The 26,887-nt window shown below is 46.5% G+C and overlaps 1 protein-coding gene across 1 annotated transcript in view; it reads left to right on the top strand.

Annotated features, from left to right (window-relative positions):
- The window catches only part of LOC8026835 (DNA-dependent protein kinase catalytic subunit), a 374,591-nt gene that overhangs the window by 31,156 nt on the left and 316,548 nt on the right, over nt 1–26,887 (top strand). Inside the window, exons 8-17 of the mRNA XM_029967180.4 lie at nt 2,326–2,419; nt 3,144–3,230; nt 7,559–7,716; nt 14,182–14,238; nt 15,113–15,205; nt 18,535–18,617; nt 19,196–19,286; nt 21,411–21,570; nt 23,675–23,826; nt 26,726–26,866. Coding sequence (XP_029823040.2) covers nt 2,326–2,419; nt 3,144–3,230; nt 7,559–7,716; nt 14,182–14,238; nt 15,113–15,205; nt 18,535–18,617; nt 19,196–19,286; nt 21,411–21,570; nt 23,675–23,826; nt 26,726–26,866 — 1,116 coding nt within the window. The remainder of the gene's footprint in view (nt 1–2,325; nt 2,420–3,143; nt 3,231–7,558; nt 7,717–14,181; nt 14,239–15,112; nt 15,206–18,534; nt 18,618–19,195; nt 19,287–21,410; nt 21,571–23,674; nt 23,827–26,725; nt 26,867–26,887) is intronic.

The following is a 26,887-nucleotide window of genomic DNA, read 5'->3' as shown; positions in this document are numbered from 1 at the left end:
CGTTATCTACAAGATCCCCTGCAGTGACTGCCCGGCGTCCTACATTGGAGAAACCGGACGGAGGAGAGAGAGACCAGACTCAAAAAACACAAGCTTGACGTCACGTACGCATCCCACGCGACGCGACTGAACTGGTGGACCATGCATGGACAATGGGGCATTCTTTTGACTTTCTGGCCGCGACGACCTTGGCGAGCTTTTTCTGTTGTGTCAAGTCGGTGCTTTTATTTTAATTATTCGGATAGAACGTAAGCTAACTGCAGTAATGGAATGATAGGTTGTACTTTACCTCAAGGGAGTCCATTTGGATTTTTGAAGGCATATTTGTTGTCTGCAGGCTGATTTTACATGTTTAGATAATTTTATATGTAAAGTGGCAACAGTGTGCATAATTAAATTAGCTTTGGAAAAATTTAATCTTTTGCACAGGATGCTAACAAATGGTTGCACAGGAGGAGGAAGGTAATAGGTCTATCCCCCCTTCTCTGTGTTATGTTCCTCATGGTTGATACTGTTTGCCAACACGCTCGTTTTCTACTTCAAGTGACGCCGAGAGGGTATTTCTCATCACCAAGCTTTTGATTTGAACATGACCTATAAGAGCCCAACTACCCAGAACATAATTTGCAGCTCGAAATTTGTTTTCCATCTGGCTGAGAATTGGCCAGTTCCAGTCGTGCTCACTCTTTTTCAATGTTCATGTGACGTTCAAACTAGGTGTACCAAATATATTCAAAGTCATGGGTCATCTAAGGCACACATTCACTATTAAAAATAGAAATAAATAGGAACCCCATTTTTGTGGCCTCTAAGAATCTGTAAATATGTCGATAGAAAAAGAAAAAAAATTTGTACAGATTATTGGAAGTCTATATACACGACATCCTCAATATGGCGACATACTGCAGGTTGGTCGACGCGATGGCAGCAAATGACGGACCAATGTTGCGATGAACATGTGGCCGCTACTTCGGAACTGTCGTTCGTGATACCAGCCGAACGATCTTCAAGCACAGAACATTGTGCAGAAGGCCATAAGGATTTATTTTAGTTCTGGACTACTGTCATTTTTTCTGTCATGTGACAGAATTTGGACGTGTAAATGAACAGTTTTTTCGTGTAGGTTACTTGTGTCAATCTTGCAATGTATGTAAACGCGACAGAACCGCATACATTAAAATAGTGGGTGGCAAAACAGCACAGCTTCAAAACAGTACAGCAATAATAACAATTGGGGTTGTGGAAATATTTATACAGCGTGTAGTTGGTCTGCCATTTAAAGTTGCGACGAGTCACACGCTGTAGATGAGCAATTTTTCCAGTGCAGTACAACCGCTAGCCTGGGGTCTTTAACATGCACCACGCAGTAGTGATGCACGACCGCACGCTGGTACGATGCTCATCCAGATCGAAACGGGCAGGGGTGGGGCTCGAACCCAGGATCCCTGGGTTCTGCAGCGCGAGCTTTCGCTCCACGCGCGTCGAGCTGGGTGTGCGCTTCAGCCCACTCGGCCACCGATCCCCCTAACAGTACAGCAGTGAAACAGCACAGCGTCAAAACAGCACAGCAACCTACGGCAAAAATTATGACGAACAACATTGGTATACCATCATTTTGTTAGTAACGGCAATTCAGCCGATCTGGTTCGAAGGACATTTCTTTAACGTCACATAATATGTTGTCGCTGTTCTCCGATGAGGCCGTTTTTTTTCCCCTGTTCTTTTTTGTAGTGCGCTTTTGGTGCAGTGCTGTATATATGCTCTATTGTTACATGCTTTATTGTTGTGTGTTGTTCCATGGCTGTGCTGTGCTGTTTTGATCATGCCCTTTTGTCGCATGCTGCTTTTTTTGTGCTGTTTCGATGCAGTGCCCCGGCTTTTTTGTGTGGCATTTGGTCGTGATGCCCCATTACACGTCACTTTGAAGTCTATGGTTTTCATTTTTCGGGTAATTCGAGCTCCTATAATTGAGACAGAATTGACACCTTCTTCAGGTGCGAAGAGTCTGCTGCGGCTTCGAGCAGCTGCTGAATGCTGTGGCGTCACTAGGGTCAGCGGCACCCGGGGCGGTCGCCCGCCCCACAACCCCCCTCCCCTCTCGTGGCTTGCCGTGACCCCCCTCTCCCCCCTTTCGTGGCCCGCTGGACACCCCCCTCCCCCCTGCCTTTCTTGTAGTCCGCTGAGAGAACCCCCCCCCCCCCCCCCCCCCCTTTCACTGCCCAGCTGCACCCCCTTGAGTGCTGCACCCGGGCCAGTCCGCCCCCCTCCTAGTTACTCCACTGGCTGCGTAGTTGTGACCCGATTCCCAACTTGGTGTTCTTGCAGAGGGTTTGCAGCGTGAAGGAGAAGAATGTGGTTGCTGGATGTCTCCAAGGGCTCTCTGGGTTCCTCTTCCATTTCGGAACCTGTTTTGAAGATGGTTTGTCTGTTTCATACTTTGACTACATTCGGGGCACGCTTCGCCTTTACAAGCACTTTTAGAAAGTCACTTTGGGACTTCTTGATTGATAGCTGGTTAATGGAGCTTACTTGTCATTTGTATCATTATGTCATGGGTTCTCAAACTGGCTTCCCAGGGGTTCCCCGAATACCCGCACGAGTTCCCCGAGTTCCCATGTTTTCTTCTCTGCCCCCAAGTGAAGTGTTGTTGCAGTTTAAAGCACTTTTTGTTTTTTTACTAAATATTCATTGACCCGTAACTACGGGCCAAAAATGTCCTCGCATGTGCCTCATTGTTCACAAGGTTTGTAGGAATTTGCATTCCTCTATTGCTTTACCATATTGATGCCGAGACTGGGGGGGATTGTAGGCTTTCATTCGAGTCGGAGAGGGGTTCTTCGAGGTAAAAAACGTTGGGGAATCCCTGCATTAGGTGATTAAAGAGTACCTGGGGGGCGGAAGGTGCTACCCAATTTGAGAAATTCATTTGTACCTGGCTAGCCATTTGTGCATGCTTAAGTTTTAAGTGTGAGCGTAGCAGAAGCCACAAGAGTGGGCTGCGGGCTTTCAGTATCTGTGCCAAGCACGCGCACCCTTGCAGTGCAAGCATATTTGTGGGGGAGGTGCGTGTGCTTGTAGCTTGGGTGAGAGAAGTGCAGTTCCGCTTCTCTCGCACTTATATTTGTCTGATTTGCTGTCTTCAGATCCGGACAACTGCTTCAAGCTGTTCAAGTGCGTGAAGCGGTCACTGACTCCCAGCGACAGACCGGGAAGATATGATATCCCTAGAGGTATGCTACCATTGAGAAAAATACTTGCTTCCTTAAAAGAAAGATGGACTGCACATACCTATTTATTTATTTATTTGCAGTTTTCTAAAGGGTAACTGCAAAGAAAAAAAAGTTTTTTTTAAACAGCCTAATTGGGACAAGCATGTCACAAAACAAATGTTCCGCGAAAATTTTTTTTTTTTTTTATCAATATTTACGCCACAGGACGTAATTTAGTAGAGTCAGAACCTCTCCACATTTGAAACTCCCGCTCTGTCGACCCCCGCGGAAGAGGAGTACGCCCCGCCCCTCACTCTCCTTGCGTTGCGGAGTTGAACGGCGCAGCGTCTCGACTTCCGGCAAGATCTGGCAACTACGCCAGGCCGCGGTATTGTTTTGGTTGTTATGGTTTGACGCGGTTTGCGAGCACATGTAGCGAAGACTTGACCGGAGAAGTGCCCCTGTGATGTTCCCGGAAGACGGAAAGTATCGTTCGTAATCGTCGTGCGCGCTTTGAAAGCGAAGGGAGTCACAGAATCCACGAGTGCGCAACCACAAGCCAAGGTTCACGACAGCGCTGCGTTATTTTCGGCGATCTCGTTCTGTTTGGTGCAACACGGCGATGCGACAGAGCTGAAACGTTCGTGGTGTGTGTAATGCGGTGCTTACACGGAGCGCAAATTGGTTGTTGTGGGGTTGACGTTCAACCAGTTCAGTCCCGTCGTCGTCAGCTGATGCAGTCAAACTGGTCCGGGAGGACGCTGGGAGCGTTTTTAAAAGTAAATCTGCCTCGTTCTGTTTCAAAATGTGGAAGTTTCCCGACGCATACCGTGAGTAAAAAGCTGCGGGCGTTTTCAACAAAATTACGTCGTTTTAATTGAACAATGGACTCCGAATTGTTGTCCTAAATCTGCCGTTTTTATGCTTCGTGTTGGACTGCGTTTGCACAGCGACGTGTTGCATCGTGCGGTGTGAATAAATTTGGGCACGATTTCGTACCTGCCTACAGATGCATGAACTGAGACCATTTTTACGTAGTGGACATAGTGCTTTTTTATTTTCTGTCTAGTCGCGGACGGTAGGTGCACACGGGGCGAATCTCGACGGCCTCCAAAAATATGACGAGAACGTAACTAGACACGTTGGTCGCTACGCGAACGCCCGATTGCCTCCAGCCAAATAGCATTCCTTTCGGGGCGACATGGCTGCTGGGAGGCTCACTGTCAGGATCACGCATCTGACATCTCCGAAAAGTCAGCATTTGCACGCGCAAACAAACAAAACAAAAAAAAAAGCACGCTAAGCAAGCAAAGAGGAAGACGAAAGAACCGCGCTATGAAAGCCAAAACCCCGCGTCGCTTCCTATCACTAACACCTGCGACAGCTGCTAAACACACACTACTTCACTTCAAGAAGTACCTGGGTCAGTACGAAACGACGAAACACTGATCACTTCGGCGAAACGATTAGTCGAGGTAGGCGAGACAGGCGGGAGCAGAGGCTTCGGCGGCCATGAAAGAATGGCGAAGCTTCTGTTTGTATGAATCCAAACGGAAGTGCCCGTCTTGTAAACCTTTTGTAAAGAATAATAACTCTCATCACATGGGTTATTCTTTAAAAGTAAAAATATGCCGCTCAAAAGGAAATTGCAGCATATAACAAAGGTTTAACAATCAAGATCTAAGCTGTCAATCAAACTCTTAGCCAATGAGAACCTTTTGGGATTGACGTCCCATAATCACAACTTCGTGGCGCGCGATTTAAAACAGACGAAATAGCCGCAAACTAAAATGAGTCTCACGCAATAAATATTGCTGTAAAAAATGTTTTTTCTCGCGGAAAAATTGTTTTTTGACATGCTTGTCCCAATTAGGCTATTTAAAAAAAAACTTTTTTTTCTTTGCAGTTACCCTTTAAGGGGGGACACTACCCAAAAAAGTGAATGTTTGAACCGCTTGTTTGATTGATTTAAATTAGATTTACAGGGCTTGTTTCTGTTAACGTCGAGAACATTTCTGCCAAACCTTGTTAACCTGGGTGACATACAAAAAAAATTGCAAATGTTCAAAGATGAAAAAGGGCGTGTCTGCATAGGAAAACTATCGTTTTGAAATTACTCATAAATTTGTCATTTTCATGTGTTATATTGCTTTAGGACAGTTCAGAGCAGATAACTATGGAGCTATATTTCTATATTATACCATCTTTCATGACAGAAAAGCCAGAGAAACACAAATACTGTTTTTTAGATTTCCATCCTTTGTCCAAAAGTTTAGTTCTTGAGCATGAAAAATGACAAAAATAAAAAGTACAGGTTCATAGTTATCTTCCCCTTAAAATTTCACCCCAGAAAAACTTCTGAAAGTGAATCCAAGTTATGTAATAACAAAACGATAGTTTTCCTAAAGTGAAATTTCTGCCTAAAACTGGAATGGAGAAAAATTGCATTCAAGGTGTTCCAACCTCTACCTTTTCTTTAGCATTGGTGGACCAAAAAAAATTTATGAAAAATTAATTATGCAGTGTAAACTAGTGAAACTTTCTGGGAATACTCTCTGGATGTTGGGGGACGTAAATATGACATTTGTCAAAATCAACTTTTTTTGCAGAAATTGTTTTTTTTGGGTAGTGTCCCCCCTTAAACGACTCAAGTGTAGGAAGAGGGGATCTAAAATGCTTGAATTTAAAGTATGAAAAGGAACATACTCAACAAGAATTGCTAAAATTGATGAAACCGGTACCCACTTAGCTTTGAACAGAGAAAATGAGAACAGCATGCCCACAATAAATGCACAAATTGCATTAGTTTGGATGACCATAAACGCACATCCTTTGGATATCCACTGGAAAATCAGTATGCACATTCATAAATTAATCAAATCGACTCGAACCATTTTATTTTTTCCAAGACGAGATTTCTCTTCTTGAAACGGTTCATGGTACAAAAGTGAACAATTCGTTTCACGAGGTACAATGGCCGACGTGAGGCGGGTCCCGATGTACAGGTGCACACATTTAAACGCACACGCACAAAAAAATGCTTTCGCATTAAGAAAGTGAGAAAAAGAGCAGTCCACGCAGACATCAACAACTGCAATGGAGGAGCGTACCTTCTCGATCATGCATGCGACAATATCGTGTCAAGGCCCGGTGCACTGGCAGAGAAGTCATTCCATCGGCTTGAAAACCATTGCATATCGGCGGGCTGTGCGGAAGAGCTTAGATCACGGTTTGCAAAGGCTCGATCGGGTCCTTGTGGTTTATGTTTGCAATACGAGCTGTGAGAAGGTGGCAAAAGCGTGGATCGTTCGCAAACGTCTCCACTTTTCTGCCTGCTTTTCTCCTTGCCACGCAATAACGCAGTGCATGTACACTTACGACCAATTTCCACAGTCTGCCATTTAATTGCAAATGCTCCCCATGTTTTGAGATGAACCATCTCTCCAATCCAGGCTGTCCAGGTTGCACCAACGATTGCAGCGCGCTCGTAGCAGCTGCGCCAATGAAGTTGCTCTTGGTGCTCAGCCACTCAGTGTGCTTCTGGTGGTCCTGGAATCCGTGGCGACGTGCAGCTTCTTTCACTACGCTCTTCACGATTAATTATATCGACTTTGTCCGAGAACAGTAAATACTATTGCTGCATGCTCGCCTTTTCTTGCGAGAATGGAATTCGAAAAACGGAACCGAAAATAAAAGAACAAAGCTCACATCAAGCGGCAGCAAATAAACAAAGAAGCAGACGAGGTTTGCTTGGTGGCGCTTGGCGAGGAGGGAAACATGCGTTTTGGTGGTCATGTGATTTCGGAGCAAAAAAATTCGATCGCGTGCTGGGAGCGTTTAAGTGCTGAACGGATGATTGCATGGGCTGCATTGGGGGCGATGCCGTGAAAAGACGCTCCCAATGGTGCACTGCCTTTGAAGCGCTCGTTCACTCTTTTTTGTTCTCAGCTTGCGCTTCGTGTAACCTATCTTTTTGTTTTTAAAAATAGGACATGCGTTTTCGAGGGTCGTTTTCTGTTTCAGAGTTATATAGCCAATAGGTTCTTCGTTTGAAATACCTAGACATTCAATATAGACAGTACTTTGTGTATTTGGGTTTGTTATGAACAGTTGCGACTGTTTGTGCCTAGTACCCTCCTCTGTTGTTTCTGACAAGTGACCACGAGGTCGCAACATGACCCGCTGAATTATTTATACAACCAATCTGTTATTTTTTCAGAGTGCTCAGTTGCAACACCGTGCAATCTCCACGCTAGCCTGAACAGTGGTGCACTGAAAAAATTGATGTTGAGCATAATAGACATTGAGCTTAATGCCTTCTGTCGCAATCTCTTTTTGTTGGGAACCAGCGGCTCTGATCCTGTTGTCGAAGCACGCGGTGCTCTTTGGGCAGTTGTTGCTGGACGACCACCGGACGCTGTACCAGCAGTTGGGCCACTGGAGTCGCCACGGCAACCGGGAATTGCAGTCCCTGGGAACTGCCGCCCTGGAGTCCTTTCTCAGAGAGGTGGAGATTATTTACTGCTTGTTGTTCTATTCAATGCGAGTGCAAGAGCTCTTAGCCTTTGTAGTGTTGCAAAAAAAAAAAACAAAAAAAAAAAAACTACTCTAGAAGTGAACAGCAAGACTAAAGGGAAAGGGCTGGTGGGCTGATTCCAGGCTGACTTGGTAGCCCTGGAGCAAGGGGATGGAGGGACGGACAAACAGCCAAGCACGACCTCTTGGTGTAACAAAATTTTAGCTGCGTTTCCCGTTATACGTTTCTTCATCCCTTTTTTTTCTTGCTCAGGCTTACCATGTTGAAACAGACAACAGGGTATCAAAATACAAGCTAAAGTAGGACACACACGAGATGTGTCGTCGAGGTGCCAGTGTCTGTCTTGAGCTTTGCGCACCTTTTCACTTTCGCTGGAACGGCTGCATTCCACATTTTGCTGTTGCTTTTTATTTTCTACGGTTGGAGACGAGTGTCCGACTGCACAACCCATCCTTTTTATTCTATTTTACCACAATGTGTTTTATCAACTGATTTTCGTTGAGTTCCCTAACGTTTGGCTAGCCGGCTGTAACGGAAACGTTGAGCAGTCCTGTGTCACTCTAGAGTACAGTCACAGCGATAGCCACCACACTTCACGGCAAGGTCGTTGGGAATCGGCGTCGCGTTCACACTCTGCTGGGTCTGTGAACAAAAGTGTTTGGAACAAAATAGACATCTGGCCATTTTGTTCCGACGCTTTCGTTTCTTTTTTGTTCCAGAGCGTGTGAACGCACGTCTCTCAGCACGAGCTCTTGGCATTGACAGTGCTACAATGGCATTTTGTTATCGGCCATTTTGTTTTGTCAAAAGAGCGTGTGCAGTAAACATTGCGTATCACAAAAGCCCAAAGCATAAAGCAAGTTCATAACGCCGTGGTGTTGCTGGTGGTAACGTCTCCGTGTTGCACGCAGCAAACGGGTTCGATTCCCACACGCTGGAGGCAATCTTTTTGAAGGATTTGGCAACATGGACGACGGACGTCCAACATCGCCAACTACAACGACGGATGTCAATTCCAGTGGTGGAAAGAGCCCTTAAAGGGGCGGTGCAACGATTTTATGATAAAAAGAATTTGCATCTCGTCATTTTTACGTTGTTTATCGTATCCCAGAGGATAGAGAAAACACTTTTTTCATTAAAAATGTCGCGATTCCGCTGCATAATCGCAAAGCAAAAGTCGAGCTTTTTCCCCCACCTGCAGCCCCAAGTGGCAGCCGAAGGAACTACGGCGGAAAGACTACGTGACCTCGCTCGGCTCTAAGCTGCAGCATAGCGCCCGCTAATGTACGCAGAGAGAGGGAGGGGAAGCGTCCTCCGAGATAGCTCACGGGAAGCTACACGGCACTCCGAATGACGTCACTGGGAGTGCGACCAGGTGTGACCCTGAAGACTGGGAGTGAGTTGAGGGGTGCCCGAAATGCCGATCTTTATCTTTTTTTTTTACGCAACAACTAGGACACGCAGGCGAAATCGGTTTTCTGTTCTTTACTTCAGAAGTGTCAGCGGGCAACTTCCAGAAATCTTTGACCCAAGTCCGAAAATCGTTGCACCGCCCCTTTAAGAGCTATTGCTGTAAAGCAGACGCCAAAAAGCGTTAAGGACGGACTAGTAACCCGCTTGTCAGTGAGAAGCACTATTTTTTTAGCTAAAAAAATGGCGCCTATAGCTGACATGTGTGTTAGTTGTCCGTCTTTAATGCTGTCTCAAAAATGGCTGGAATTTTTATCCTGATAAATGCGGTGAGGAGCGAAAAGCATATTTTGGTGTGTTTCCTGTATTCGTGCTATTGTGCTGGTCATGGAGATTGGGAGAGTCGACCCAATGACGAGAATAATGAGGTAATAGAATACAAAACGAGTTGTAAGTCAGCGCGTGTGTTTGTCGCTTTGTGTGTCAGTGTGTGTGATTGATATTGCTCTGTTAACCCTAGAAAATATCACCGTCGCTCTGGCTGCCTTCGTCAACGGCGGCAGAGGTGATCGAGATTGTGAGGCCGCGACGTTGCCCCGGGGCATTAAAGGTGGCGTATGGGAAGAGCTCGTGGATCTGGACGAGGCATCAGGCTTCTTTAGACCTCGACTTGAATGTTTCAGTATGCTGTGCTTCATCTCTACCGAAACTGCCAAGGCTCGTGTTTTCACCGCGTGCATCTTGCTGGCGCCATCTTTAAAATACGACGGCAGACACCGATGATGATGAATCGGTCAGCTTCAGGCCGTGCATAGCGGCGACTCGCGGTGAATTTTCGTATGCGTCAGTATGGCATACGCGCGTGGCAAGTTTAGTGTCATTCGTTCGGTACTTCTTTTATTGTTAATTTTATTTTCTGCCTGATTTTTTTAAAATATTTTTTTTTAACGCATTTACGATCGTCGTAGCCGATATCAGTGTAGCCCCAAAGTGAGACCAAATCAGCCGCTCCTTGTTGCGTGTTTTCACTTAAACAGCAGCACTAAGATATCGCCTAACATCATCACCTTTGTGCGGGGCTTTGGGTTTCCGCGTTGCTCTGGGTAGGGTAGTGTGGGGTTTGAACTCGGTGTTGGGGTCGTCGCCGACTTCCGGACGAATTCGCGTTTGCAAAGGATGCAAGTACCAGGGTCAGTACTGGCCTGGTTTTGTGCAACACCTGCACTTAACTACTTAGTTTGCGCTTCGTGCTCTCCTGCCTCGGGTGGCGCCATGAGTCCGGCGTGGAGGCTTAACACATAGTGCCCTTCCTTCCTTCCTCATGCACCTTACACTCGGCTTTCTCCCATATATTTCTTTGTCACACATTGGGTTTTACCTACCTAATTCATTTGCTCTGGGCGGCTGGCTAGCAGACGCTCCCGCGTAGGGCCCCTCGCTTTTCTGCCTAACCTCGCGAGCCACCCGGTGCACCTTGCTTTGCAAATAAAGATTAGGATTATTATTATATGTAATACTTTCTATCGCTATATATGGTTTCTTTTTACATAGACCCAACACAAAAATGCGTGGTTTTCTAAAAATGGTCATTACAAGCAGTACGTCTTTCTAAGTGAACTGACCCGGCGAAGTATACTTGAAACCATGGTTGGTTTCTCTTTAACAGCTAAGGAAATATTTTAGTAGGACAAAAGGACACAACAGTGAGACACAAGACAACTGGCATTTCTTAACTTCCAAGAGATTGGTCGAAACGCAGAATGTTATCTGGGAAGGAATTAAGCGATAGGGTCAGAGTGACCAGTGGGATGATTTCACCAGTGTTTTTCTTTATCTACCTACCTTCCACAATCAAGTAGGAGACAAATATAGCATAACCTTGTTACGGCAGACGTTTGGTTGTGACATGCTGATTTGTCAAATTTGGTTGATCTTCCTATCTATGCCATTCACTTTGCTTATTACAGATAATCTTAATACATTAATACATAATACGGATACAGTTCGGATACATAATATGGATACAATACAGAGACATAATACAATAATGCAGAGCGTTCTAGGTGTTCCTCTTGAGTTGCCTCTGTGACCGTTATGTCGTCAAGGTAGGCTCCCATGCCTTCGATACCTGCCAACAGCGTGTCCATGAACTTCTGAAACAGCAAAGGTGCAACCAAAACTCCAAAAGGAACTTATTTAACTCGAAAGAGCCCCATCGGTGTCGTTAAAGTCGGCAGCTCTGCTGTGGTGTCATCCACTCGCAATTGCTGGTATGCTTGTTGCAGATTTATCTTTGAGACAATCTTTCCTCCTTGGTTGATGTACAACAGGTCTGGTGCCGTGAAAAGCGGATATGCAATTGGCTTGAGTGCCGGGGGTGACCGTGCACTGATGGACTCCACATAACCGTAGTGTACCATTCTTTTCTTCGAACAATGACTCAGGGCCCAGGACGACGACTTTACCAGCTCCAAAATGGCCTGAAGCTTGTTCAGCTTTGTAGGGCGAGTGGCACCGGTCGACACTTGAGGAATTTCGGAGCTGCGTCCTGCTTTGAGGTCTATGTGTAGCGGTTCGCCGATACGTCCGTCAAGCTGTCCTCGAAACTCTTGCTTGTGGTTTGCAAAAAAGTCTTTATGTGTTCCCAATGATACCGAATGTACTCCGGAAACCTTGATTTCCAGTGTGGGGAGCCGATCCCGACCGAGAAGACTCGCTCCCCCTCCGGTGACCATGTAGAGTTCCAGGCGAGCTTCTCTTCCTTTGAACTGCACATTGACAGGCACCTTGCCAGCCAGTTGCATCTAGCTTAGGAAGTCGTTCCTGCCTAAGGCGTTTGAATGTTTTTGAGCTAATTTTGGAGTGGGAAGCTCCGGAATCCATTTCTATGTCGAGGTGTCGTCCATTCACGATTAGCTCTGCGATGACCCACGAGGTACACCTCCCTGGGTGACGCCGTTGACAGCAAAAAGATGACCATGTGTCTTATGCTCTGTTGCATCCACATGGTGGGTGTGACACTTTGCTTCGTCTTGGGATTTGGGCTGGGCTTTGCATTTGCCTCTTCCAGGTGTCCTTCCTTGCAGCAAAATGTGCAAGTTGCTTCGATGTGCTTGCAGACGTCCGGCAAGTGCGAGCCTGTGCAGTGGAAACAAGACTTCTTTGTTCTTTTTTTGACCTTGCGATTTTCACTGCAATGGAGCTCTGGACCTTTCCCTCTTTTTCACCTTGTATGTGATGTTGCTGGCTGGCAGCAGACTCAGTAGCCAAGCCAATTGCGTAAGCTCGGTCAAAGGTGCTGTGACGTTAGACCAGCAAGCGTTGTTGTAGATGCGAGTCCTTGATGCCACAGATAAAACGGCCACTGAGCGTAATCTCCAATGGCAGAATGGTAGAAAATCCAGCTCCTTGGGTTTGTGCGGCCTGGGACAATTGTGTCTCGCTGGAGAAGCAAGCGGTTGGCATAGCTGTACAAGTAGCCCTGGCCGGCACGTTAGTCAGCGTTCCGAAGTTGCAGTCGGCTGCTACCTTGCGGAGGAAGGCGACGTATTCAGAGATGGTCTCTGTCGGTGCTTGGTTTTGCTGACGGAATTTGAAATGGCTGAACAATTCTGCCGGCTTCGGGTCGAAGTGTTCGTTGAGGAGTTTTACAATTTCTCTAAACTCTACTTCTGAAGGCTTTTTCGGAGCTAGTAGAGCCCGTACGGTGTCAAAGGTCGACTCACCGCAGGATGTGAGCAGAACTGCTCGCTTCTTCACGGGGCTGGTGATGTCTTTCGCTTCGACGTAGAACTCGAGGTGTTCAAACAATGAACTCCAGTTTCTTCTGGTGCTAAATGCCGTAATTCTTCCGGGATAGCTGTAATCTTCCATCTTCGGGGTTTGCGAAACTCCCTCGTCTCCAGTTAATACATCCTTCTTGTTAAAACTGTGTTTATTTACACTATTTACAGTTAAAGTTGAAAAGAAGCGAGCCATTGCTTATGGCGTTGGTTGGAATGAGAGAGAATGTTCTCGTGGTAAGCGCATGCTCTTCCTGAACCCTCGTCTTCGTTGACTTTTGTTATATATCAATATTATTCCATTCTAGCAAACTTCTGGACAGCGGTCATTAATTATTTGGGACATTATGCTGCTTTTGTTGGGTGGCATTCATTTTGCAAACTGCTGTCATTGCGCCCAGTGCCTCGCAAACCCCGTACAACCCAAAGCACGCAGTGGTGTCTAATCTATTTCAAAGTTTAAAAGCTTTAATAAACCTCTCCAATAAGATATCAATCCATACGTCTCACTGGTTAGAACAGACTGCAGTCATAATTTGCATCAGTCTGTAGTAGGAGTACCTGTGAGTGCATCTTTTGCAACAGATTAAAATCTTCATCAGGTTTGATATAACGAGTTTATACCAGAGTTGTAACCTGGGCAGTGGCAGTGGGAAGGCAAGGGAGTGTCTGTACAGCGCGACCATGTGAGTGTTTTGCAACGGTGGCTTCTACGTGGATGTGGCTGGAATGGTGGGGAGGCGGAGAGAGCTCTCCCCTTCATCATGCGGGTATTTGGGAACGGTGGCGGCCTGCAGGGGGAGGAAGAGTGAGGGACCACAGTTGGCATGTACGTGTGAGCAGCGACGGAAAGAGGGAGAGCAGTGCCTCTGTTGTGGAGTGGGCTTTTGCGTTCATACAAGAGCTTCCGGGTAGGGGCACTAACAGCTACCGCCGTAGAAGTCACACAAAACAGGCATTCTTTTCACGGTCGAGAAGGAGATAATGGAGAGGCCCCACTCTTTTTTTTTACATACTGCTCAATTTGCTGGATTGCATGGCCTGCACATAGTTGCTCCAGCACTGGCTTTCGGTGTTGATTGCAGTCCTCTGTCTAGCTAATTGAATACTGGATTCCAGGACAACTGGGCACTGGTCAAGTAGGCGAGCATTGTCTAATTAACGAGTCAGCTGGGCTAGTTACAGATTTGAAAGGGCATCTCTTGTAGGGGGCCTTCCAAGATTCTAATCACATCTTCCGCAGGTTGCGTCTGCACTGGTGGAACATGCGGATAGGCAGGATTACCTCGACATCTTTCAAGTAAGCATTACTTTTATGACGCCATTGTTGACAAGGTATCGCAGTGGATTCCAAGTGTGTTTCGTGCAGAGCCTCGATGCCATACGACGTCCCGTTATGATGCCACGCGACACCGCGACATAGCGTGATGCCGCGACGTTACTCTGCTGCTCATGGTGGGGGATTTTAATGTGAATATGTATCGTGGCCGGAACACAAGTCAAAGCTTTATAGCGCAAGAATTCTGATTCTACACATGTAACAATGACACAAACACCACCACAAAGAATCACAGTTTGTTAGACTTGGCATTTGGCAAATATCTTAATGGGGTCAGTTGTCCCCACTTGGGGGCCCACTTCGGTACTCGTAGGCCTATAATGTGCGTTGTACGCTAATTACTTTTGAATTCTAGTGGAGAGTGTCTTTGTGCAGTGAGAATTTGCGTAGTCTGTATGCAGCAGTGTGTAGTGCCTCGGCTGTCTCCGCAGCTCATTTATGCCACATTCCTGCTAGAGCGACAGACGGAAAAAAATGACAGCGACAAGCCTCGGACCAGAGTCTTTTGCAATTTGATAGGCTTTGTCGAATAAAAGAGGCTATGGTCAAACACAAGCATCATTCACGCGAGGGTATCTTTGGCAGGCTTGCAATCGCTCGTGCTTACTTCACGAGCACCGAACGACTAAACACCTGCCAAAGGTACCCTTTGGGTGCATGCTGCATGCGTTGAAGGCTCGTCCGTGTTGTTTGTTTCTGTTTGTCGGTCCAGTGGGATTCTGGGCAAAAGACGGGCATTTTGTTTTTTGTGTGGGGGAGTGGGGCTGGTTTTTGCTGAGCCATTATCCCGATGTGCGAAGCACTCTAAGTGTATGCCCCGGTTACTGCATTGCAGTTCTTTATCAAAGACTTTCAGCGGACGCTGAAGATGGAGACGTCCAATCACGGCTTGGCAGCAGCGCTCAAGGGTTATGGCCTCTTTGCCCTCGTGAGTAGTCTTCTGGTTAAGAGCCTATTACTGGGGAACTGCACACTATAGTATACGTCGGTATTTAATACGACCGAACTGGCATGACTGATACGGCACCTGGACAAGTCTCACGTTCCATGCCATCCGTCGGGAGACGGATGGCGTGGAATCGGGAGACGCCAATCGGGAGACGCCAAGCCTACTCCCACACCCCGCAGCTTTCTCTCGAGAACACCGCTACGGGCGGCTCCGAACGTCAGCCGCTCAACTGATCGCTTCTCTAAAAAGGAGGAGCACGTACCAGAATAGGACTGGGTCCAACGGTGTTTATTGGAACACCAAAAGACACACTGTCCCCGAAACCCCCGCGCCGACAAGGTCAGATGAAAGGCTCACCCTGTCGACACCGTCCCGAGAGCGCAGTCCAGAGTGGGCAAAGGAAGTCCTTCGCGACTCGTCCGATCTCTATCGCATCCGCGGGAGGAGTCCCCCCACGTTCCCGAAGTCGGCAACGGGCGTCGTCCTCACCCGAAACGTTCCCGGATGAGCGGGGGGACGGAAAAGGTCCCCCCGGGAGAGTGTGAGGAGGAGAGCCCCCCAAGCCAGGCGGCTCTCCTACGCTTCACGAACAGGTTGGAAGTCACGGCAACCAGGCCGCACGTCCCGAAGTATGTATGCCATTATTTTTTTTTTATAAAAATACTACTGTGTGACTTGCACTTTACAAACATCACAAAAGGCAACAGTGAAGTGTTAGAGTTCTCTTTATTTAATTTGCGCACCCTTTTCACGTTGAGTTTGAATAGCATAGGACAAGTGGCAGCCCAAAAGGATGTCAATGAGGGGCTGCATGTCATACTTTGATAGTACATTTCATAGCTTTTCAGAGATCTTTTATCCTCTCTGGCAGTGTATCAATATGCATACTGTTATTTCCAAATAAAGGGGAGTCAAATACTTGCGCAAAAACAATGAACATAAAACCCATAATGTTAGCGAACGTGAGTGAATTTAATGGTTGGGAACATGATGGCCCAAACCCAATTAACAGAAAATACAGTCGAATCTCGTTAATTCAAACTCGAGGGGGACCAAAAATTTGTTTGAATAAAGCAAACTTTGAATTAACAGGAGTTTTCTCCCATAGAGACACATAGGATGGGACCTGTATGTTAGTTTGAATTATCCGCAAGTTTGAATTAAGAGAGTTTGAATTAATGAGAGTCGACTGTATAATCTAAAAAATAAAAAGAGTTGACACTATGAGGCCACCGTTTAAAACTATAATTTTTAACCAAATAGTATTGTAATTTGTTATCTCAGTATTTTGCCATCCCATCACCCTTCCATTCTCCAGAGCCAGTATGGCACATGCATTTTTAACGGCGCACACTGTGTCATCAATTTTGATGCCGCGGGGCATTCGCTTTTTTGTCGCTCTGTCATTTTGATGTTCCGCTGTTTTGGCAGGTGCTCCTTTGTCAGTGTGCCGTTTTGATGCTGTTCTTTGTTGTTGCGAGCTATTTTCACGTGTGCTGTTTTGTTGCCGCGTTATTTTGATGCGTGCTGTTTGGACACATGCTGTTTTGCCGTGTGCTGTTACATTGCGTGCTCTTTTGTCACAGTGCTAAGTGGGAGGCCTATCACACATTCTGTGCTTACCCGCCCTTGTCAGCATGATCAAGCTCGTGTAATTTGTCTGTTTTAAACACAGGGTGTGTTTTTTATTTTTTTTTCACAAAGTTCCGTAACGTTTGGCTGTAGCAGCCAACTGTAGCGGCCAGCTTTAACAGCCAGTCAGCCGTAACGAAAAACTGACACTGAAAAGCGTCATGCCCATAGGCAACCGTATAAAAAGACTCAAGTGCCCTGGCAGTTGAACTCATCACCTCAAGATTGTGAGCCTTTGCCGGCTGAGCTGGGGGGGGTCGGAGCCTGCAAAAGCGAAGCCATTCGTACGAACGCACAGTCAAGCTCTTTGCGGCTTTTGCTGTCACGCTGTGCTGTCTGACTGTGTGCGTCAGAAACAAGATACCCTTCAGATGCCCTTCTCTTCTTCTCTGGAAGGCACAAATTCTGTGCATACCAGTCTTTGTCAGCACGATCAGCTTGTTTTCCTTCATACCTTCTTGAATATCATCGAGTCCGTTTTCTGGAAATCGAGGGAAACCGAAAAACCCCAATTGAGAGCTGTTTATGAATGAGAAAAAAAACAACCCAAGCTTGTCGGGAAGAAGTTTTTATCTGCAGATTTATTCTTTGTTGACCCGGGACACGCACTGCAATGGACGGTCTAAAAGCTTATTTTTTCTTTGGGAATCACATGCTTTGTTGCATTGTCTTATCAGTACCAGGACGTTTTCTATGCCTTTGGGTCTCGTAGCCTGGAGGTTGCACAGTCCCACCACTTGTTTTCTCAACATAATCCCCAGTGAGTGTGGATTTCTCGCTGCCACCAAAAATAAGTTCCAGTAAACATAGAATCTTTAAAAAAGAAAAAAATGTCCCATCACAAGAAAGGAAAAAAAGAAAAAAAAATTGCCTTTAGATTTGGATTACAGCAAACTAAAAGAAACACAAAACCCTCCCTATAACCACGTGAGCACCGATTCTTGTGTGGCCACAACAAAACCACCCAGTCCCAGCCTCTTGTGAAACTCGTAGAGTGCTTAAACGAGTGATAGGGCGCAGGCGATCTGGTTTACGTTCATGATTTAAGACAGCCCTGAGACTGGGTAAAACAAGGACAAACACGGTGAAATCTCAAAACACAGCTGTGAATTAATTTTTCCGATTCATCCTTTTTATATTTTATAGGAGACTGTCCGAATAACAAGTGCTGGAAACTGCATAAGTGTTCCGTCCATTGTGTTAGATGAGGAGTTGTGGACGTTCTTATCTTGTGAGAATTCTTGGTGATCTCAAACTTTTTGTGCGAGCGGTGTGAAGTGGTGTGTTTGTGTTTTTTTTTTTTTTGAATCGGTGTGTTTGGATCGTTTTTTGGCGAGTGTCGGGGGTGAAGGTGGATGTTATATTGTTCTATTGTTGTGGAATTTCGTTTGGTTTTGGTTCGGTTCTTCGAATCGGGGTCGTTGGGTCCTGCCCAGTTGACGTGTATTGTGGGGTTGACGGTAGGAAGTTTTAGTGATGGTGGAGGCATTCTATAAAAAGAGCAAGTTGGAAAAATAAATTCGCAGCTGTGTTTTGAGATTTCGTCGTGTTTGTCCTTCTTATTTTCCCCAATCTCATGGTTATCTTAAATCGTAGAGTGCTTTTAGGTTTGTTGGAGGCATCAGAATTTTGTAACGCTGATTGTGGTTGGTTCCTGTTGTCTTGTGGCTTTCCAGCCGTGCAAGCGATACCTGAAGGAAGCTGACGTGCTATACATGCTGAACGACGTCTTGCTGCGGTCTGAGCACGTCTTCCAGAGGTGAGTTGTGGGCCTGTCTTCGTACGGGGGCAGTTGCTTTTTCAACGTCCGATAAACGGAGTTAAAAAGGCAAGAGCGAGGAAAAATGTTTTTAATGTACATAAAATTTAAATACATACTCATATAATCACCGCATAGAATTAGGCACTTATCATGACGGAGCACAAGATCTGGACGCAATCCTTCGAGAAGGCCTGGATTCTCGGCCATTCCGTCACACTTTTGGGGAGATTGTCGGTCGCCACAGGCGTTCATCCCCGGCACCCACCATACACCTTTATCCCTTTGTCCTCCCCAAAACTTCTTGCCCTCTATGTCTGTGACAAGGGATGACCCCAATCTCAGTTGACCCAGGGAATAATCTGAATTTCTTATCCCAGGTATAGTCGTGGATGGATTGTCCCGGGGGATAATCCATTGAGGATTTTCTCAGGTGGTGAGGGTACAACAAAAGAGGCTTCTTTCTCATCTGTTGTTGAATGCTAAGATGAAAAGGGAATTCCACCTCGCTGAAGAGTGCATGCAATCATTCCCTAGCCTTGGAGTGACTATGACACCAACTGTACCTTTGTGCACAGCATCAGCAGCCACGCAGTGCTGGAGGATAGCCTTCCGCTGCTTTCGAGCTTCCAGGAGGCAACGGCGAGCATCCTGCGATGCACGGGCCAGGTCAGTTCCTTAACAGAATGGGTTTTATCAGCCGGATTCTACGAGAAAACCTTCACAAAGATCCGTCACGAAGAACTATCACGAAGGACTGTGACATGTAACATCATGGTGTCACGTGACACCATCATGTACTGTGACGCCCCGACGTCACATGATCTATGACGTCACGTGACATTGACATCGCACAACGCGATGTGACGTCATGGTGTCGTGTGATGCCGTAACGTCGAACGACACTTTGACATCACGTTACATCGTAATGTCTTGTGACATTGTCACTTCACGCGACAGTATGACGTCGTGGGACACCGTCATGTCGCGTGACATGACGACGTCGCGTGACTTTAACGTTAGGTTGTCAAATGATATGACGTCACGTGATATTGTCTCGCTATTTTCGCGAATAAAAGATAGTCGATGAGTGTGAAACTAAAATCTTAATGAGGCAAACTTGCACCTATGAAAGGTTCTTGCGTGGCGGTTACGAAAGGGCGATTGACCTGAGGCAGCACGTTACCGCAGCTTTTATACATATGGTACATTCGAGATTGCTCTAAACCAGAACGCTCTATGAGAGCCAAGAATGGGCTGGAACTTTCAAGGGATCTGGGCCGAGCAGGGTTCAGGGTTCAAACCCCATTCCTCCGTGTGGCAGCCTCACGCGTTGCCAACTTGGCCATGCACGTGGCAATATCGTGACTGGGCGAGACGTCGCAGTCACGTGACTTAGCACACACGTGTGGCATGTGCCCGGCTCATTTACGTCATATTTTGTGCTTCCCGGTCTTTGCAGCGCGATACAGCTATTGTAAGTTTTTTTTGCACCAATTTGAAGCGGCGAGTTTTGTTGCAGCCGAGGGCGCAAATGACGATCTGCAGCTGCCTGGTTTCTACCAAAGTATGTAGAGCTGCTGCTTTTGCAGAAGTGCCTATAGACCATTCCAAAAGTCACTTTCTGTGGAACGCATTCTGAGCGTGTGTGGTAGCTCTTTTCTGCCAAATGTCGGACGCTGCTCACACATCCATGACCCAGTCACTCGGCATCTCTTTGCCCGGGTAAGTGAACCAGTATGTTTTTGTTGCAGGTGGTAATCCTTTGTCAGATGCAGAGTTTGCACTCCACTCTCAAGAGCAGGGGTTCCCTTGGAACACAGGGGTTGCCCAGAGGAACCTGATGGGCTCCTCCCCCTCGACCTTCCCCGAGGGCAGCGTTTTCCTATTTTAAAATGTTCACTATAGCTTGCGAGTTCTGTAGGCTCCTGAATCGCTTTACTGCTTCAATGTCAAGACCAGAGTCGATGTCGAGACCTCGGGATTGAAGGAAAGCCCCGCTCTCGAGAATTTCCCGGGGGAAGCACCCATTAAATATGGCGCTTTTCGTGCTTTGGCACGGTTCAGCCGTGACTGAGGCGGGCTTTGCTGCGTTGCTACTAGCCGAATGATCCCACTTTCCTCTCCGCAGCATGTAAAGGCTGGTTTAGATGTGCTCGAGTATAACCTTGAAAGCATTTTGGCCGCTTAAGAGTGGATACGACGAGATGCCTGCCTCCGATAAGCTACGCTCAGAGTACCATCGTGGACACTGTTAGCTATAACACGACAACGGGGGCCGTCCCGTACCCCCAGCGCCTCATAGCAGGCGCTGTCCGAAACTCTGCGCATGCACCGTGTGGCGGACTCGCTCTTCTTGTTTGCGAGCACACCCTCGCTTTGTTGTCTGCTAGGCGTAGAGCAGGTGATGCCACAGTGCTGCTCGTCTGGTACGCTCGCCCTAGCGAACTGGTCTCAAACTCACCACGTGACCACTCGACCACGTGACCACGTTGTGTGAAGTTAATTTCTCAATCTAAATTTAATAGGGAAATTGTCATCATGTGACGTCATAGTATTGCTGTACACCAAGACTTCATGAGGTCACGTCACGTGATCTTGTCACTTGCGACCAGACATCAATTTCTCTTCTATATTTGGCAGGAAAATAAGTAAACAATGCTGTTCTTCACTTCCCAAAAGGCTGTTTAATATCTTCTAAAAAAATTTATACAATTGCTTCTTAAATACTGCACTTCATGTATTATCAGATTTTGGGCATAAATGTTGCAATTTTGTTTGTTTCCGATGCAGGTTCCGGCGTCCCAGCTGGCTCTCCTGGAGAAACTGACGGTGCTGCAGATAGAGAATTTTCCGCTCGTGGCGCAGAACCTGCAGATGCGTTACTGCAAGTCCCTGCTTTTTGTCCTGCTTGCAGTGTATCCAATCTCCCGCTCTTCTCTTTCGCAGATAGGTGAGTTCTTATGTGGGGTGCTGTCCTTTAGCTTGGGGTAGAGTTCTTCAGCTGTGTGGGATGCACTTCAGCTTTGTGGGGTACAGTTCATTTATTTCAATTGATTTATTGTACCCTCAAGGCTCGATGGCATTACAGAGGGGGAGAGCAACAAGAAAGCGTTAAGCCAACGACAAATTACATATTTGGCACATTCAGTAACAAGAAGGTTATGTCCATAGAAAACATATTAGGCACTCTCATAAACAAAGTGATTGGTGATGGCACATTTCAAAAGCTCAGTGTCCGTGATGGCAGCTATCGACCCGGGAAGGTGGTTCCATTTCTGGGTGTACGGGGAACGAAAGATTGATCAAGACGAGAGGAAACGTAAAATTAGTGTAGTATAGAATTATGGTAATAAATTTTATGAAACGAGGAAAGGCGGGAAGTTTTTCGACGTCCAAATAAAGGTGGCAATGAGGGTGTATTTTTCATAGAGGTGACGCTGCCGGTACATTGGTACTTAGGACTGAACGAACAGACCTCTTCTGAATAGCTTCTAATTTAGATGTAAGAGTTGCTTGTCCCCGGGCAGAAACTGCATATTCTAACTTGAAGCTAATTAGAGTTTTGTAAACAATTATCTTAGTCAAACGGGGGTTAATGAAAAATTGTCTTTGATGTAGCCTTACATGCGGTTAGCACTAGAAGAAATATTCCAAATATGAGTTTTTCATGACAGGTTAGAAGTTACATGTATGCCTATATATGTATGTGATGATACTGGCTCTAATTGGACATTACTTGGGAAATAGTTAGGATAGTCATGCAATGGGTGAGACACTCACATGGCCTTGCATTTGTTAGTATTAAGACTCGTAGACTATGTATTGCACCATTGGTAAACAGGATTAACATTTGATTGGAGTTTAGAAGTATCATTATGGTCTAGAATTTCACGATAAATCACACAGTCATCAGCGAACATACAGATAGATGAGGAGACATAAGTGGGAAGGTTCTTAATATATATTAAAAAGAGTAGGTACCCTAAGGCTGATCCTTATGGAACACCGGAAGCAACAGTGACAGAGGAGGGGTTACTATTATTGACAACAACAAGTTGTGACCTTTGAATTAGGAAACTTTCAATCCATGCAAGAACGTAATTGTCTATGTTAAGTTTGGAAAGTTTTAGTAGTAAAAGCTTGCGAGAAACCTCTTCAGCTCTCGAAGGTGCGCTTCTTCAACTCCTGAAGGTCTACTTCTTTGGGGTACAGTTATTTAGCTCTGTGGGGCATAGCTCTTCAGCTTTGTGGGGTACACTTTTTCAGCTTTCTGGGACATAGTTCTTCACCTCTGCGGGGCACAGTTCTTCAGCTCTGCGGGGCACAGTTCCTAGCTCTGTGGAGGGCAGATTTGAAACTCTGTGGAGCACTGATCTTCAGCTCTGTGGGGTGTGGTTCTTTAGCTCTATGGGGCACCTTTCTTCAGCTCTGTGGAGTGCAATTAAAACAACAAAATGTTTAGTTGGGCTTGTTGGTTTGTGACTGGAAATGAGTGCCAAAGGAACGGGGACAGGAGTGCGGTTCTTCAGCTCTGCAGGTGATCTTCAGCTCTGTAAGGTGTAGTTCTGCAGCTCTCTGGAATGGGGTTCTTCATATTTGTGGGGCACAGTTCTTTGTCTCTGTGAGACACAGTTTTTTTGAGGTATGTGGGGCACAGTTTTTCAAGTCTGGGGTGCAGTTCTTGAGCTCTGTGGAGTGCAGTTCTTGAGCTCTGTGGAGTGCAGCTCTTCAGCTGTGTGGAGCACAGTTCTTTGGCTTTTTAGGAAAAGTTCTTTTCAAGATAGAGCCATTAAAAAGGGAGACATTCGTTGACTGTCCCCCTTTCTTTTCTCTGCCAATTTGCTTTCTTTTCTGGTGCCCCAGTTGACGTCATTGTAGTGAACTTCCTCCAGCTCGCCTGCACGTGCCATGTGACGACACACTGCCATCTGGAAGTTTAGCATATTTTGGAATATGCTAAACCGAATTAAAGTGTCGTCGACGCTTTTAATTCAGCTCCCTCTTTACTTTCATCAAAGTCAAACGAATAGAGTCGGGATTTATTGGCGTTTCAGTTTACCAGGGGCTGGTGCGCACCTGCTCGCACCCCATTGCGGCGCAAGTGGAAGCGTCTCGGGAGGACGACGGGACCTCCCAGTCCCGCACAATCACCTACCGTCGTTACAACTTCCTCTGGGCCTACCTCCTCAATGCCATCGCAGTGCAGGTAAGCCTCTTTTCTTCCCCTCTTTAGTCTTATCCGTTTTCATGCCGAATTCGTTAAGGCCCGCTCACACCTTCGCGTTTCCTTAGGACCGAGTTGTTGCAATCTCTTACGATGAGAAAACAAACTGGCATGGCGGCACCACCTACGAAACAACCCTGGAACTGCATTTCACTGGGGAGGAAGTTTTGCGGTATTTGCTAGGTGAAATGTACTTGCTATTTTTCAGGTTGTTTATAACATTGTCAAAAGTTTTTCGAGCTATGAGAGGAAGAATGGTGCAGGAAAAAATGGGAAATATACGGCCAAGTGTTCTACAGCTACTCGAAAGAGACGTTCGTTGCTCACGAGAGATTTTAAGAGGTTGTAAGCAGTCGTAAGTATGTGTCTTTATGCTCGTGTCTTGTTACTATATAAATACGTACAACTTTGCATCATTATTTTGAACAACCCACACTACTTACGGGGCATTTTCAGTAGGAACATCCATATTAATGAGATTTGACCGGCTGACTCCCAGCAGTTTCTGGTAACGCACCCCCGGAAGAGCGTCAGTGTTGCGGCAACGTTCAGCTGGGTCCCGCGTCCTCGCCCATTGGACGCGAGTTCTAGCCGACTTGGCGCTCGTGTCTTGTCATGCGCCAATAGAGTTCATAGGAAAATCAAAGCTAATGATAGAGGTTTTGGCCAAATATTTTTCAATATCCGAGCGTTTCTTCAACACTACCGCAGCACCATGCATGGTTAAACGAAAACCCAGCTAAACTCGCAAGGGTCTTTCCTAAGCTTCCACTCGTTCATTTATAAGCTAATTTTAATCTAACTAGTATATTTATGGACTGTGGCCTCAGAAAGTTTGTTGCCTTGCGAGGGCAAGTAAACGACGGATTTGACATAAAATGAAACCTATAGAGATACACAGCTGTTAAGTGGATCTACAAATCTTGCTATTTGCAAATATTTTCTTTCTTCTCTTGTTAAAAAGAAAAGAAGAGAATGACAAATGATAGACATAGGTTATCAGGGCATCTCTGCCTAACATATACTCGTGTGAAACAGCCACATTTTAATGTTGAAAATTTTACTGCAATGTAGATATCGACATTCACAGAGCTTTAGTTTCTTTTTAAACACACCAGGTACCCGCATGCACCATCGCACATTGAAAGTGTGCTTTTCTGCCAAGCACAAAATTGGGATATTGATATTTTTCCAAGTGTTGATCGCAGCGGGCTACCCCGTTGAGTGCGCTTCTTACCAAGCACCGGTGCAGTGCAGAGGAGCAACTCCCGCAGAGGTCACTTCCGCGGGTATTGCTTCTCCTCAGTGCACCGGTGCTCGGCAAAAAGCGCACTCAACTAACCCACCCTGATCAACACTTCTAAAAATACGGATATCGCAGTTGATCTCGAGGCGAATACCAAATAGTTTATTATTCGAAGCTACTTTTCAAAATTTTTAATATTCGCGCAGCACTCCCGGTTTCCGGTGGGCCACACAGGAAGTCCAGTACCATGGCCTTGTTGTTCAGAAAGTTTTGAGCTAATAGGCTCGCACACGTAGCGATAGGGTGTGCACGAGGCGAGGGGGAGGACAACCAGCATGGGCTTCAGAGCAAATGGGGAGACGTGGAATAGCAATATTGGAGCTTGGGTGGGGAGACATGAGAGGGCTGGAGTGCACACACCAGGTGGGGGCACTGCGTGTGCGCAAAAACTGAAATCGCGTGAAGTGAAGCATGTGCGCATGCGCAGTGTTGTCGACAGTGCCACTGCAGCTGCATGACGTCAGGGCCGCGTGTTGGTCTATACGCAAGGTGCACCATTTTTGGCTACCCCCGTGCAAATTCTTGACTCTATAAAAGTGTAGCTCTCGAGTTATGAGCAACACCCTGGCGAGCCAATTCTGATATTTTTAGGTCCCCTTTCCGTTGTGCTTTGCATTGACCTTTCAAACGCTCTGTTGGTGGCCATGGACAGACACCGAGGGATGCTCGGACGCTGGTACGCCCGTGAATCGTACGCGATAAGACTCTAGGACACCGCTTTGCGTCGACGCTAAATGGTCGTGTCCCGAGGATGCCGGCAGAGGCGTTTCTTTTCTCGTCGCGTCTTGCGGATGCTAGGGCGCCCCCTGGCAGAGAGGAACAGGCTTATTCGTTAAGAAACCGATTTTTGTGGTCTCTTGAAAACGTCCGATTCCTGTGGTAGATGAATGAACAGAAACGAAAACACATTTATCGCCCTGTCGTGGTAGATGCTGCTTGTCTTGTGCCTGCTCCCATCCCGGCAACACGCTGTCTTTTCTTTTTGTGGCCCCACGGCCTGGTGATATTTACAGAAATGCTTTTGCTTAGGAGGAGAAAGGGCAGGGAATCGTGTCTTTTCTAACGCAGAATCTGTTTCATCTGCCAATTCCCATGAAGTTTTGTAACATTTGGCTGCAGTGGCCGGCTGTAACGACACCGAAAAGCGTTGCATCCATAGGGGACCATATAAAACGACTCGAGTCCCCCGGCAGGATTTGAACTCGCCACGGTGAGATTGTGAGCCAAATGCTTTGCCGGCTGGGCTATCCGGGGTCGAAGTTGGGAGCATGCAAAGGCAAAGCCATTTGCAGGGCGTAGCTTTTGCTGTCGTGCTGTGCTACCTCGAGGGTCTGTGTCAGAAAGGACAGTGAATCTTCTGTAGGTGCTGCCGTTCAGATAGAACAGTGAATCTTCTGTAGGTGCTGCCGTTCAGATACCTTTCTTTTCTTCTCTGTAAGGCACACATTCTGTTCTCACCAATTCTTTGTCAGCATAATTAGACCTGTATAATTTAAAAAAAATTTAGGCTAGGTGGTGCAAGCTACTGCTTGTTGTAAAGACTACAGTCGTTTAATGCATCCATCTACCCTGCAGGAGTTGAACCAGATGCAGATTTCATTGGATGCACGGCAGATGCTCGTGCGGGACGTCTACGACGGGCTGCTGTCGTCTGCCTTGTCGGTCGTGTCCAAGCTGAACTTGTCCGTCCGGCAGCAAGCGTCGTCCGATGACGGGGTAGGGATCGAAATTTTGCGT

Source organism: Ixodes scapularis, unplaced genomic scaffold, assembly GCF_016920785.2.
Source record: "Ixodes scapularis isolate PalLabHiFi unplaced genomic scaffold, ASM1692078v2 PGA_scaffold6__148_contigs__length_123643588, whole genome shotgun sequence".
Lineage (NCBI taxonomy): Eukaryota > Metazoa > Arthropoda > Arachnida > Ixodida > Ixodidae > Ixodes > Ixodes scapularis.
The sequence above is the reverse complement of the archived record's forward strand: the minus strand, read 5'-3'. Positions and strand labels throughout refer to the sequence as shown.